The 14527-nt window shown below is 40.2% G+C and overlaps 1 protein-coding gene across 4 annotated transcripts in view; it reads right to left on the bottom strand.

Annotated features, from left to right (window-relative positions):
* Positions 1 to 913: 913 nt before the first annotated feature.
* The window catches only part of KLHL13 (kelch like family member 13), a 151967-nt gene continuing 138353 nt past the window's right edge, over positions 914 to 14527 (bottom strand). For all 4 annotated transcript variants that reach the window (XM_073599149.1, XM_073599148.1, XM_073599147.1 and 1 more), the window contains 2 exons: positions 9584 to 9697; positions 914 to 3814 (listed from right to left, as the gene is read on the bottom strand). In XM_073599149.1, the coding sequence (XP_073455250.1) occupies positions 3327 to 3814; positions 9584 to 9697 (602 nt within the window). In that variant the 3' untranslated portion in view covers positions 914 to 3326. The remainder of the gene's footprint in view (positions 3815 to 9583; positions 9698 to 14527) is intronic.

The raw sequence follows: 14527 nt of genomic DNA on the forward strand, positions 1-14527 counted from the left end.
TTCCAATGGCAGTGAAATGATAAACATTGTAAACAGTATTCATTACTTAATTTGTTTGCTTTAGTCTAAACAGGCTTCTGAAGCATTCATTGAGCCCTACTGCAAACGCTCAAGCTTTGTTTGATGCAATGGTAGACAGTCTACACATGCGCGTAGTTAATTATGGAATGTTCAAATAGATAATACATTGATTTTACAGTTCCCACATTGCAATAAGAGACTTTGAACATTATTTGCGGAATACAGCGTAAGCCTCAAAAACCTGTAGATGCAAAATCAAATAAATAATGCATACTATTTATAAAGTTGTATATTTTGCAGATTGGCTTTAGGCTGAAAAGCATATGAAAGACATTGATACTCAGGGGCATTCAGGGCAAACTGACAGTGTCTGCACATAACCCAACCCCACAAACTTATGCTTACCAGCCACATCCCTTGCTGCTTCTCTGCTGTAGCATCCTTGCCTGTCTAGGCTACTGAGGTTGGAGCTCAGACAGGAGGATGAGGTCTTGGCACTCCCAAGACCCGACAGCATTTGAGCCTGGTGATTGGCCACTAAGGCCTGAGCACTGTCACAAAGGGTAAGTCTTGTGTTCCTCCATTTCCCAGCAACTCCTCACTAAGGCGCCAAGGGAGGGGCTGAGCAAGTAAACATACCTGGGGGAAGGGAGAGGCTGGCTATGTGTAGACAAGGTTACTTTTGCCCTGAATAGGTAATGTGACAGAGTATGTACATAGCCAGTCCTTCCTTTAACATGTTAAGCCCATATTAAATTCAGTGCACAGAGACAAACAACTTGGGAGTAGAGATTTGCAATTTTTTCTTCTCCTCGATAACTGCATTAACAGAAAATGTACATTTTAAATCCTGACGTACATGAGATATTTAGGCTCTGCAATAATTCAGATGTTTCAGAAACAGTTTTATTTCATGGGGAAAGAAATCAGACACACCTGTAGTACAGAGGGGAATAGGAAATCTAAAAGTGCCAGTAGCATCAAAGAATTAAACTATGAACGCTTATCCGACAGACTCAACATTTGTAAAACATCTAGTCAAACAGGAAGGCCAGGTATCAACCGTGTGAGGGCTGAATGAAAGAAATCCTAATATGTTTGGCTAGCCTGAGACATCCACATTCATTGAAATTTTAGTCTTCAAATTGGCTTATTTTTAAAACGGTCATACAGTACAATACATGGTATTACACAGAGTGGTCTCTTACACCTCCTTTTCTGGAGTCTCACCATTGCTCTCAGCTCCTCCTTTCTGGAGGGTGCCAACACAGCAAGCTGTATGCAGTGAGGGCACCTGTGCAGATGCGCTCTCAAGCTCAGCTGTGTGTGTCCATGGACAAGCAGTGTGGCTCCGCCATACCCTCTGCTCCTTCCTCACAGAATTTGATTGACAGCAGCAGCAGCCTATGGCTCCCACTGCTCTCAGAACCTCCTGTAAAACCAGGAAAACAGAGCAGCGGTGCTGCCGGGGGGACAGTACTGGATCAAGGGAGTGGTGCTATTTATTGGGATCTACAGTATAAGACTTTGATCATTGCACATTAGAAGACAAATTCGGGTAAAATGCCAGAAGTCTCAAAAAATATGGTTTAGTACATTTAAAAGTAATTATATTCTGTATCTGTCTTTATCTTACCACACCACATATGAAAGCCAAAATAAGGCCATATCAACACAGTTCTACAGCACAGGAGCAATGGATGTGCCATATTGAATGTGTATTTTACAAATCTTTAGGCTAGTAAATAAGTGCTTATGCTTGTTAAAATGTGTATTTAAACTGCATGGCTGGATTTGCTGTTAAAAAAATAAAATAAATAAATAAAATAAAAAATACCGCCTTTATCAAGACACCTGACCTCACAAACATTTTAGTAGATACTAAAGAGCAATTTTGTACACTTCAATACAATGCTATGAATAATCTCCCACAAAAATGCAAATGCCATCAAATTTTTTCACAAACCTAGATCACAATGTTTTGAGCAACATTTTTACTTTTATTTTTAATCTTACAGTCAATTGTTCAATGTGCCAAATAAGTTCTTTACATTACCCGGTCAGACTGGATGTGCTTGCATGCCTTACAGCTGGCTTTGCATACAGTGAAGATGTGAAATTAGTATAGCAGCTTCTACACTGAGAGGGATGGCAATAAAACTGGAAATCCTCCATTTGCATTGGACTCCTTGTAATAACAGAGGTCTTGACTTCCTATAATCCCTTACTAATGTAGAGCTACTATCCAGCTCTTTGCACTGCTTATAACCAAGTAAAGTTCTACTGTAAGAAAAGAAAACACAGCAGGTTTCTATACAGATGCATTTTATTTTGTGGTACTATTGCAGCATCTGATTTCACCAATTATTGGAGCATCACTTGAAATTTGGAAGTCACTTTTAAAATCGAAGAACAGTATTTGCAGTTACCATTCCTTAGATGTGGTGGCTGCATGAGTTTGCTTTTTATAGACGAAAAACATTTTAAGCAACTGCAGAAAACAGCCGTTGATCTTGCCAGAAATGCAATTTTAATTAGCCATCTTCTTTAAAAACTACCAATTTCCACACTGCCCATGTAATTCTGTCCTGGGTGACAACCATGGCTCCTTTCATACATACAATGGAGTGAGTGAGCATAGCCATGCTAGGATTGGGATATTTGCAGATTTAACAGGTGAAAAGGTAAAAAAAAAAAAAAAAAAAAAACCTGAAAAATGGAAACCGACTCGTAAGCTTTAATAAATTACATTATTATATTACAAGTATATAACTAATAAAAAGAAACTACAATGAGCTCAACCATCAACATGAAAATTCTAAAACGAAAGCAAAGCCAGCTGCCAAAATATAATCCATTTGCAAATGTTGGACAGAGAACAGTTGACTGTGGTTCATGGATACGTTTCAGTGTTGCTACTGGCTCTTTTAAAGGACACTTGAGAAAGTGCTTAAATAAATATGTGTCAAGGGTCATATTTCACCTGTACTTGTATTTTTACATATCCATTCCATTTTTAAACAGGAAACCAGAGGTCTGCTCTAACCAACCTCTCAATTTCACAAACCAAGGAACCCCATCGTACCTAACTGAGTTGAGTCAAGTGAATTTTATTCTGCTGAACACCTAGCAATATTAAATAAACAGTTTCTGATAAATAACCTAAGCCAAATGAAAAGTACAAAATTCATTACAGAAGAAGAGGATCTGCCAATTCCTGTTGGCCGAGGTCTTTTGTTCGCAAGGAAATGGAACTAAAAAAAAATCCATTTTGCTGCAGTGCAAAGGTATTACAATATTGGTTTTCAAGGTGCTGAGAGTGGAGATTCCCGAGATGGTGAACCACTGTTGTCTTCTGGTGGAAAAACTGTTAGAGTACAAGCCCGGATACCCCCAAGGGATTCCGGTAGATCAAATACTTTGTGCCATTCATCTTTTTCAGGGTCGTACTTCTGGACAATTTCAACCATACACCTATTGTTCCAAGAATATCCTCCGACAACGTAAATTTTGTTCTCAAAAACTGCTACACCAACGTCACTTTGTCCCCGTAACATTGCAGCAATTGGAGTCCACTGGTCCAAAGATGGAGAATAGTACTCACAGCTAAGGACATCATCGTAGTCACTAGTCCCTCTGAAATGATTGCCACCAATGACATAAAGTCTGTCTCCTACAGTGCACATGCAGTGTAAGCCTCGGACCGTGGTCATTGGAGCTTTCTGAGTCCATTTGTCCGTATCTGGGTCGAAACACATCAGTTCCTTCTGGAAAGTGTCATGGGTAATACCACCTGCAAATAAAAACCAAAATAGAAGTTATAATTTATGCAATATATGTAATTTTGTAAATAAGTAATTTTTTTCCTTCACTGATGTGCGCTGATGAGGCACCACTGAGAGGCTGCACTGAAGGACACTGATGAGGAGGAACCAAGTATGCCGCACCGATGGGGCTGTACTGTAATCCGGGCACTGATGATCAGTGCCTCAATTACCTATACATGTCTCCCCTGCGAGAAAATGCCATCGATTGGCTTTCCTCAGCACACACAATGTCAGTGTGAGCCAAGGAAAGCCAATAAACGGCACTTCCTTGTTTACGTGTGACCGGCTGTAATTGGACATAGCCGATCACATGGGTAAAGAGCCGCGTCATCGTCTCTTTACCGAGATTGGGGGTCGCAAGAACGGCGGTTTTAGGGTGCCTTCATATGACGTTGTTCCAGAATGAGAGTGCATCCCGCCCGCCATTTTACTATACAGCGGGCAGGAAGTGGTTAAATGGGGAACAAAAAAAACTGACCTGTTTTCCCCAGCCACACATTTGAGGTGCATGAGGGAATTCCTCTGCTGAGCTATTGTATTTTCACAGCAGGGAGACTCCCCCCGATGTTAGAATACACATATCAGTGCTGCCACCTATAGCCTGCGGCATTGACCAAGTGGCTTTTAACCAAAAGGGTGGTTGAACAGAAGTCGTTTGGTACAGCATGCCTTAAACACGCATTTAAATGCATCAAGCTTTTGAGTGTAAATGGATTCCACTGATATTTATTCTGGTCATTGAAATGCATAATGCTCAAATGCTCCTAAACGCATTCTCCTGAACATGCTTTTGATGGCTTTTTTTTCACCCTGTAAAAAAAACTCTCTCCTAATGCAGCTGTAAACACCTATATGTGAATGGACACATAGGCTAACCCGGGAGTGCTTTTACAGGCTGGGAAAAAAAACAAAACAAACACCAAGTGCCTGTAAAAGCGGTGTTTAAAATAAAAACTCCATCTTTTTACACACTTTACAGTTCATTTGGCCCGCACTAACCTTTGAGGCCACTAGATGTGCAGTATAAACTGTATGTAGCTGCGACCACATACAGCATACCGGCACTGTGTTCCGGGTGCAAAGCAGAGACTTCCTGTCTCATACCTATCTATGAATACAAAGCTTCCTCTGATTGGCTGGGTCATAGATTGAGACATCAGCCCGCCTCTCTGACTCAGTAAGAGGAAGGTTTGTATTCAACTATAGAATACATTGTTTGATTTGAATGACTGAGCGGCGCTGCGGTAGAGTCCGTGTTCCGGGCATGAGACAGAAAATCTCGGCTCACACCTGAAACACAGTGCAGCAGCTACATACAGTTTATACAGTGCATTCAGCGGCCTCACATGTTAGTGAGGGACATAGTTAGCTTGGCCCAATCAAACTATGTAAAGTGTGTGGAAAGATGGAGTTTTTCTTTAAAGTGGATGTAAACCCAATGTCATCCTTTCTAAACTACTGCCATAGGGGTTATCTATAAGGATATACATGCCTCCTGCATGTATCTTTACCTGTCAAACGTCTCCCCTCTGTCTGTTATGAGAGCCGAAAAACTGCATATTCTGTGGGCGGGGTCTGTTGTCTGGAGCTCGTGGGTGGAGTCGTGATGTCAGTAGACACCCCGCCCACCGATACACTCCTTGTCAATATTCATTTTCTCCTGTGTATTTCTTACACTGAACTTCTGCTATGATCTCTAACATCCAGTGAAAAGACAGGAAAGTAACCACATGACTTCAGCATGCCAAATCATGCTGAGGTGTGGAACAGCCAATCCTTGCAGAGCTGCTGAAGAAAGGAGTGGGGGAGGGAATTAAAAAATAATGCCTGTGTCTTAGGCTGTCACTCACAGCAAGGGGGAGTATTTGACAAAGTTTTTCTCAGTTTGTCAAGATTTCTCTCACTGAATAATAAAAGAGGATTGCTCAGAGATGGATTAACTCTGTGTGGCAAGACTGGGCTCAAATGATAGGAAATCTTATACTCTACATTATGATATCAAAAAAAAAAAAAAAAAAAATTTCGGGTTTACATCCCCTTTAAGCAGCGTGCATGAGGCCTTTGTGATGTTTAATATGTTTACACTGTTGAGTCAAGTTAGTACCCTGCTTTTTAACATTAAGCTTCTGTAAGGTGACTTCAGCTTTCAGCACCCGCTTTAATAAACTACACATTCAAGCAAAGCAGGGAAATTCTACACAAATAAGTGACTGTATCAGACCACAAAAAGAAGTCATTCAGCACATGTCTGTTTTTCAGGCAAGTAAATTGCCATGAGAATATGGTACACACTAAATGTAGAAAAGAAATCCTGCTCATGTACATGCAGGAAGGAAATGCTGATCGCAGGAAGAGCATCTATCTCCCTGCGATTAGGCCACTATGAAGGGAGCAGTACAGCTGCAGTGTATTGACTTCTTTATTATGAAATGAATATTCTTCCTGTGATGAGCCTCTCTCCGTGTGACACAAATAAAGACCACTTACACAAGCTTTGTTCAATGTATATTGGAGAGCGTCTGGAAAAGTCAGACTGTTTCAGGCAAAACGGGTATGGAACATCTATGGATTTAATCTAATTTATGACTCAACGCTGAAGGCTTTGCCTAGTGGTTTTGCATGAATAATAGAATCCTATCTAAATCCAGAGAGCAATAATACATCTTTAAGAATAAATATCTTAATGCCCTGATTGTAATATTTAGAGCATTCTATTACCGTTATTAGAAGTCTCTAGAATTCATAACCATCTTTCCCGTTTCTTATTTTAAAAACGGACATTTAGATTTTTTATCTTAGTTTATACTGGCAGCAGAAACAAACATCTCCCAATTACACTAGAGAAGCAAGAAATTTAATCTAATACAGAAGCAAGTCCTACACATACATTCATATTCTGCTCCATCAGCCACTTCCTATGCATGTAGAGTTTAATCAGGTCAACTCCACTCTAAACAGCAATCTAAATCACCAAAGTTCTTTTATCTTGACTATGAACGTGAGGTGTCTCTGCAGTTGTTTGTGTCTCTTTTAAAAAAATACATGTGTCGTTAATGTGGTTGTAAAGGCAGGTGGTTTATCTTAATGCATTCTATTCATTAAAATAAAAAACCTTTTGTGTGCAGCAGCCCCCTTCAGCGCCCCTAATACTTACTGGACCCTCTCGATTCAGCGATGTCTTCGGCTGCTCGGACTCTCCTTCCTGATTGGAGGGCGCCATTGGCTCCTGCTGCTGTCAAAGTCAGTTAGCCAACCAGAAGAGAGGGGGGCGGGGCCGAACCACGGGTCCGTGGCTGAATGGATACACTGAGCTTAGGTGTCCTCAGCTGCTTGCTGTGGGGCCACTCAAAAGGAGGAAGGGGCCAGGAAAGCCGAAAAGAAGAGAAGGCTTTGGGCTGCTCTGTGCAAAATCACTTCACAGAGCAGGCAAGTATAACATGTTTGTTATTTTTATAGAAAAAAAATGGACTCCAACAGGTTTTCTTTAAAGAGCCAAGAGGTTTCTGCATTTATTTACCAGACAATGCAAAAGTTTTCAGACTTGGGAACACAACATGCAAATCTCAACCCCCTTCACTAATTTACAATACTGGTCAACCCAGAGCCTGTGCAGGGTTTTTCTGTTCTGGTACTCTCAACAGCCTTTGAATTTGTATGTGTGTACTGGCCACTAACCGCACATCTGTGGTATGTACTTACATAGACAGTTTTGCTGCAAAGGATTAGGAAGTATCCAAAAAAAGTCACTTGGTTCTCCCATTCCACAACACCACGTACGTGCCATTTCTTGCTACTGTGCCGCTCTGCTTAGCAGCAAGAAGTGAAGTAAAATACTAATCAAACTTTTTTGAGTAAGAATGTGGCTCACATCCCTTTTGCCATGTGATAATGTTATTTTCCCAAACCCATTAGGAGTCCATAGCCCTGTGAAACTCTGGAAACACAGTTTAGAGCTCACAACACAGGAATGCTTAGTAGATAAGTATATGTTACTGGAAAGGTGGGAAAGTAAAGTGACCACTTTGCAATGCATGGAAAATGAAAGGGTCCCTTTTAAGTGATGCAGCCACTGCTACTTGCATAACCCAATTCCTAACCCTTTGGTCACATGATCTCTTAAAAAGGGAGGATGGGCCAAACTTAGGCCTAAGTTTACAAAAAGTAGCACCAACGATCTTGAACAGCACTGGCTTCAGATAAACTAGGTAATTAAGAACTTATATTAGTCTTTTACTTCTCCAACCCAAACTTTAAGTGGGAGTAAACTCCCTTGTATGAAGTTTGCCTATAATAAAGCACATCTATAGGTACAGAAAAGATCTCCTAAACGTGCGCCATTTAGGGCATATTTACTTTAGATGCAGCCGGTGACCTCACCGCTACATGCGCGCTGAAGGATCTGTGGGAGTGATGTCAACGCCGGCTCTGCTATTCATATCGCTAAAAACACACGAACCTGGAAGGAAGACCATGTGAAGATGGAAGCGCCTTCAACAGTGATAGTACGGCGCTGGAGGGCTTATTTTTTTTTTTTTTTTATGAGAGTGTCATAATGTGCCAGTATGCGATGCATACTAGCACATAATGACAAACTGCTGGTGCCTAGTTTTCTTTTTTTTTTTTTTTTCTTTGCAGTTTACTACTGCTTTAAGTCCAATATAAATGCCCTATTGGTTATTGTAGATCTATTATCTCACTCTAATTGTGTATAAATGATTCCAAGCAATTGCTACAAACAATAGAACCTCCTGAATCCATCAAGTTCAGCACTAATGTATGTATTACACTAGTTAAAGTGTAGTTAAAGTTAAAATAACTGCAGTATGCTCACATAATTTGTAATAAAAACATCTTCACCATTCTGAGGCTTCCCTCCAATCACTTTGAATATTATTTTATATATACTGTGATTCTGTACTTGGCAGATATGCTGCAGAAATCACTCTTCACCGAGTCTGGCTGCAACCATTTTAACTGTGGCCAGCTGAAGCTGCTGCCTGTTCACTTCCTGGATTTACACAGACACACAAAGGCACACAAAGGCACACAAAGGCACACGTCCAGCTCTGCAGCTCTCATTGGCCCTGTTATGACTCACCCCCCCTCCCTTCCTGGCAAACTCTCATGAGCGTGAGGGAGAGCTGTGCATGATGTCATAAGCCTAGGCTTTTTACCAGACAAGAAACAGGAAGTGGGCTGAATATGGTATTTACTGGCAGAAAAAAAATGTTTTACATTTCAAAGTTAAAACAAGGGCAGAGGATTTAATAGATGGAAAGATGAAAAAATGACTGAAGTTCCGCTTTAGGAACCTGTCCTGTAAGCCAAGGTGGGCCGTTTAGGGTGCCTACGGGTATAGACACAGCCCCTTGCCAGCAACTTGCCAAATTCAATGATAAACTGAAATATGCAGCGGCTGTATGTGGCTGGACAATGTTCCCAGCTGTGCATGTGTAGATATTTGCCTTGAGCATGGACTTTCTGCTGCATGGGAGAAACCATCCGTGTGCATAAGGCCTAGGAAAGAGGTTAGGTGCTGCTGAAAAATTAGCTAGGGATAAACAGCTCACATGAACTGTAAGCAATTCATACATATTCTTCGACAAAGCAGCCCATGCAACTAATGCAAGAATTGAAATACTGCCAGTCCAGTTGGGAAGTCTGGTAAAGCTTGCAAAAGCACAAGAAACCAAAAGCAACACAGTATATTACAAAACAATGTTGCATATAGCTACCTGAAATGTACATGAGTCCACCGAATACAGTCCCAGCGTGGCCATAGTGAGGCTCGTTCATTTTCGCAACATAATTCCATTCATTTGTTCTGGGGTTGTAACACTCTACAGTGGCTGAATGGAACAATATAAAACACAGAGTTATTAGAAGAAACAAAACACAATGCAGATCACAACAACTTTTATACTTTAAAAAGTTACACTGCCTACCATTTTTAATAATCTAATAAAGTACAGCCTAAGAGCAGATATCCAGAATAAGCAAGATAACCCAGCTCTCCGATTTATTTTTACTTTATTTCCAGGGAACAGACTTTCCTGACTTCAGGGATAAGCCCCGTCAATCTGCAATTTTCCTGTCCAATGACAGCATTTCTTCAGCACTTAAAGCAGAACCTCACCCTAAAGGGGGAGTTCTGCTTTTCTGCCCCCCCCCTTCAACTTTTGTCACAATATTTTTTTTGGGGAAGCACAGCTGGTTTTAATTGCCTAGGCAATTCGAGCAGAAGTTTACTCCCCCAAAAGCAAAGTGCCGCGCAGCTCGCACCATGCACAGGGAGTAGCAGCCTGTGAAGCCTCATTGAATCACAGCCGGCTTACCACACTAAAGATGCCAGCGCCAGGGACCCAAAGACTGGGAAAGAACTGGCCTGGGCGAATACGGCGATAGATCCCTGGACAGGTAAGTGTCCTTTTATTACAGTATTTAGACTACTTTCACACTGGGGCAGGGGGTTAGTAGTAAAGTGCCGTTTTAGCTGAGCTTTACCGTCGTCTTAGCAGCACTTTTCAGCTGCTAGCAGGGCGCTTTTAAACCCAGTTAGCGGGCGAAAGAGGGTTAAAAGCGCCGCTGCTGAATCGCTTTGAAAGCGCTGGCCATTGATTTTAATGGCAGGGGCGTTGCAGGATATATAAAAAGTTCACAGTACACGCTCTCTTATTTTGCACAGCGCAAATACCACCATTTATTCATTTACCCCCCTTTTTACTGTTCAGGATCATATTTACAGGTGTTTGCAGCAGTGCCCCCTAGGTTTTAGGTTTATTCTTTAGACAGCACGGGAATCATTCATTTATACAACCTCTTCTGGGCGTTGCAGGAGCGATGAATATACCCTGCATATTTAAAAAGTGCAAATATAAAAAAAAAAAACATATAAAATGTATATATCAAAGGAGGAGCCCCAAGGACATCACAGTGACGTAAAGATGATGACTGGTGCGTAGTCAAGAATTTAGATAAGTTTCAAGCTTACATTGGAATCCAAAAGTATGTAGGAAAATTGAATATTAAAAAATATCTGATAGAAAATCCAGTCAGTGTTACAACAGGAAGATGGGATGGTGCATAGTAATTTGGGGAACACATCGATTTCTAACCCTAAACCCAATTATTACAACCATATAGAAGTTTTTAAAAGTATGGTGACGGGAAATCAGGAATTTGAAGTTTAAGAAAAAAGAACCAATAGTTATAAAGACTGGGATCCAGAAATTCACTAAAAGAAAAAAACTTGTCATTAGACCCTCGGACAAGGGGGGGTGGGATTGTTGTCTAATCAGTGGAACAATACCATAATGGTATGGTGAAATTGCTTGAAGATTCGGATACTTATTCCACTTTACCAAGCAACCCCATATTCATAGAGAAAAGAGTTGGAACAGGTTGTCCATTTAGGACTGAGAAGGACATTATTAACAAAAAGGAAGCAAGATATTTAATAACCGAAGCCTGCAGGACCCCTATTATTTACGCACTACCCAAAATCCACAAGGACAATACAAACCCTCCTTTGAGACCCATTGTAAACGGCATAGAAACCATAACAGCCAGAATTGGCTAATACATAGACCGTTATCTCCAACCTGCAGTACAAAAGACAAGTGCGTATCTTAATGATACTAAACAAATGTTGCAACTTTTGGAAGAGAGAACTGACATTGGACCTATATTAATGGCGACAGCAGATGTTTCGTCTTTATATACTATTATACTTCACTATCAAAGCATGCAAGGCCACAAAGTGGGGGCTGAGAAAATACACAAAACTTCCCTGCATGCAAAGAAAATTCCTTATCAAATGTTTGGACTTTTGCCTTAAACATAGTTATTTTTGGTATCACAAGCAATATTACCAACATAAAACAGGGGTGGCTATGGGAGCCAAGTTTGCCCCTAGTGTCGCAGGTCTTTTTATGTCCCAATGGGAGGAAGAATCCATTTTTACTGATCCACCCGAAGAACTCCTTTTCTTTAGATGATACATTAATTATGTGTTTTTGATTTGGAAAGGTGACCATGACCAATTAGTCCTGTTTTTCAATAAACTCAATAACCATGACAGGAATATCAAATTATCTTGGTAAATCGAAGAAGACACCATCACCTTTCTTGATTTGGAAATATTACGAGTAAATGACAAGTGTGTCACTAAGACTTTTTTTTTTATATGTAATAGTTACTTGCCGATCAAAAGCTGTCACCACAAGAACTGGTTGTTTAACATTCCCAAAGGACAGATTATGCGAATATGACTGGCAAAAGATTTATACAGAAAGGATACGATAAGGAATTCATTAAAGGGGAAAATTGAAGAAGTAACACATATGCAAAGGGAAGTTTTAATTGAAGACAAGAAATCTGATTGCCAACAAAGATCTAGTTCCTGTAATTTTAGATTACAATATTCAGTATAAGAAAAGAGAGAAAATTATACAATGACATTGGCATGTTTTAAAATCAGATCGACTACCAGAGATGTGCTACCTGTTAGACCGAGATTTATATACAGGAGAGCTCCCACTCTCCATGACCACTTAATCAAGAGTGTGATCGACCGCCCAAAAAAGAGCTTCACATTCTTTACGGGTAAAGGCTTTTACCCTTGCAAGAGATATTATGCATGTACCCGTACGAAATGCCCTAACGAGAAGAAACTCTGTTTTTAATCAAATAGTAATGGTACCACGTATGCCATAAAATAATTTATTGGGTGCAATACCGAAGGAGCAGCTTCAGTATATTGGTCGCACTAAAAGATTACTAAAAATTTGCCTTAAAGAACATGTCCAAAATGGCTACGATAAACACAGTGCGTCTAGACACTTTGCCAAATACCACAACAAAAACCCCACCCATCTTAAATTTTGGGGGATTGTACCGTATTTTTGGGGTCTTCCCCCCTTCCTTCCCTTCTTTTAGTGGATTTCACTATACAGTCTAGATCCTTGCTTACTTCTATCACTTTAACTCATATGTTATTCTTCCTCTAGGAAGAGGTTTTATATGATATTGTTCCATTTTAATTGTATTTTGCCATTATATATTATACACATATATATGTTATATTTTATATTTGTGATTCCCTGTCCTGCTTTTGGTGATAATTTCTTGCCATTAGTATTTTGTACATCATCTTTATATCACTGTGATGTTCCTGAGGCTCCTCCTTTTATATATACATTTTATATGTATTTTTTTTTATATTTGCACTTTTTAAATATATTTATTAAATTTTAATTTCCCTTATTGTCCGGTAGTCTTAGATTGTTATGCCGGTATTTTATTACCAGTTCCAATTTAGTATTTCGTTCCCTGTCCCTAATACTATATTTGTGCCCATGTTAATGGTTGTTATGCCATTTATTCCTGTGTATTGATGCTGAGTTACCCACTGCAGCACTGACTTCGAGCTACGAACCAACGAAAAATGGCTGCTGTAATGTTTCTATGCGGGACCATAGCATAATGGCCAACGCCATTCATTCCAATGGCGGGCTACGAGAAAATGGCCGCCGGGCGCCTAATTGAATATACTATTTAAAGACATGATTCTTACCAAGTGTCATCCCCTGCTGAAGTCACGTGACGACACGCGTCCGGATTGGAGCACTAGGTACCATTCACATTTGACGGAAGGAGACAAGCTCGGCGCTCATGGTTGGCTGCACGTTTTTACTCTAAATGTGAGTTTGTTTCATTGTTGCCATTTTAATAAATCATTTCTTAATATGGGATCACGCTATGAGCATCTCTTTCCCATTTTTAATAACCAATAAACCAACATACCGAGATTGCAACAGAAAGGCTTTGGATCAAGGGCAGCACCAGGATTATATGCAGACGCTTACGAACTCGGCGTTCGTGCAGTGACCTTTATGCTTCTAATTTAAAAAGTGAGTGCATCACTTTTGGGTCTGCTTTCATCCATTCCCCTTTTTTATCTCATGGAATTATGCTATGAGCTTTACTTTTTCTTATATGCCCTAACCTGCCACTGAGACCACTCAAGAAAGATAAAAAAAAACTATCAAAAAAACTATCAAAACCAGGAGGGAATAATTGAATACTGCACCTGTGATTTATCCATGCTGTATACCTTACGGCAGTAAAGTAAGCGGCTTGCACAGGTGTCACCACTGAAGATTTGTGTCTTTTTTTTCAGCACTCATTTGCCATTTTGGTGGTGGGATTCATTATGTATACCTGACACAGACTTTTGTTGGATTTGTCACTTATATCACTTTGTATTTTGACACAGACTTTTTTACTTGATAATTTGTCACGTTTTTGCACAAGGAATTTATCACATTCATTTATGCGGTATATGTTTGATATATTTGTTGGATATACACTTTTTATACATGTGTATTATTAATTTTGCTTTCACAGTACACTTTCTCTTATTTTGCACAGCACAAATACCACCATTTATTCATTTGCCCCGAAGATGCTGCTTGTAGGACTTTTTCTCCTGTCCTACAAGTGCACGGCTCCAGTGTGAAAGCACTTGGGCTCTCACACTGGGGCTGCAGGGGAGGCACTTTTACAGGCGCTATTTTTAGCCCAAAAGTGCCTGAAAAAATCCTGTGTGAAAGTAGCCTTATAGCTGCTGACCTCTCTGGCTCACACCTCCCTCATTATTATATCACTTTTTTTTTTTT

Source organism: Aquarana catesbeiana, linkage group LG09 (genome assembly GCF_042186555.1).
Source record: "Aquarana catesbeiana isolate 2022-GZ linkage group LG09, ASM4218655v1, whole genome shotgun sequence".
Lineage (NCBI taxonomy): Eukaryota > Metazoa > Chordata > Amphibia > Anura > Ranidae > Aquarana > Aquarana catesbeiana.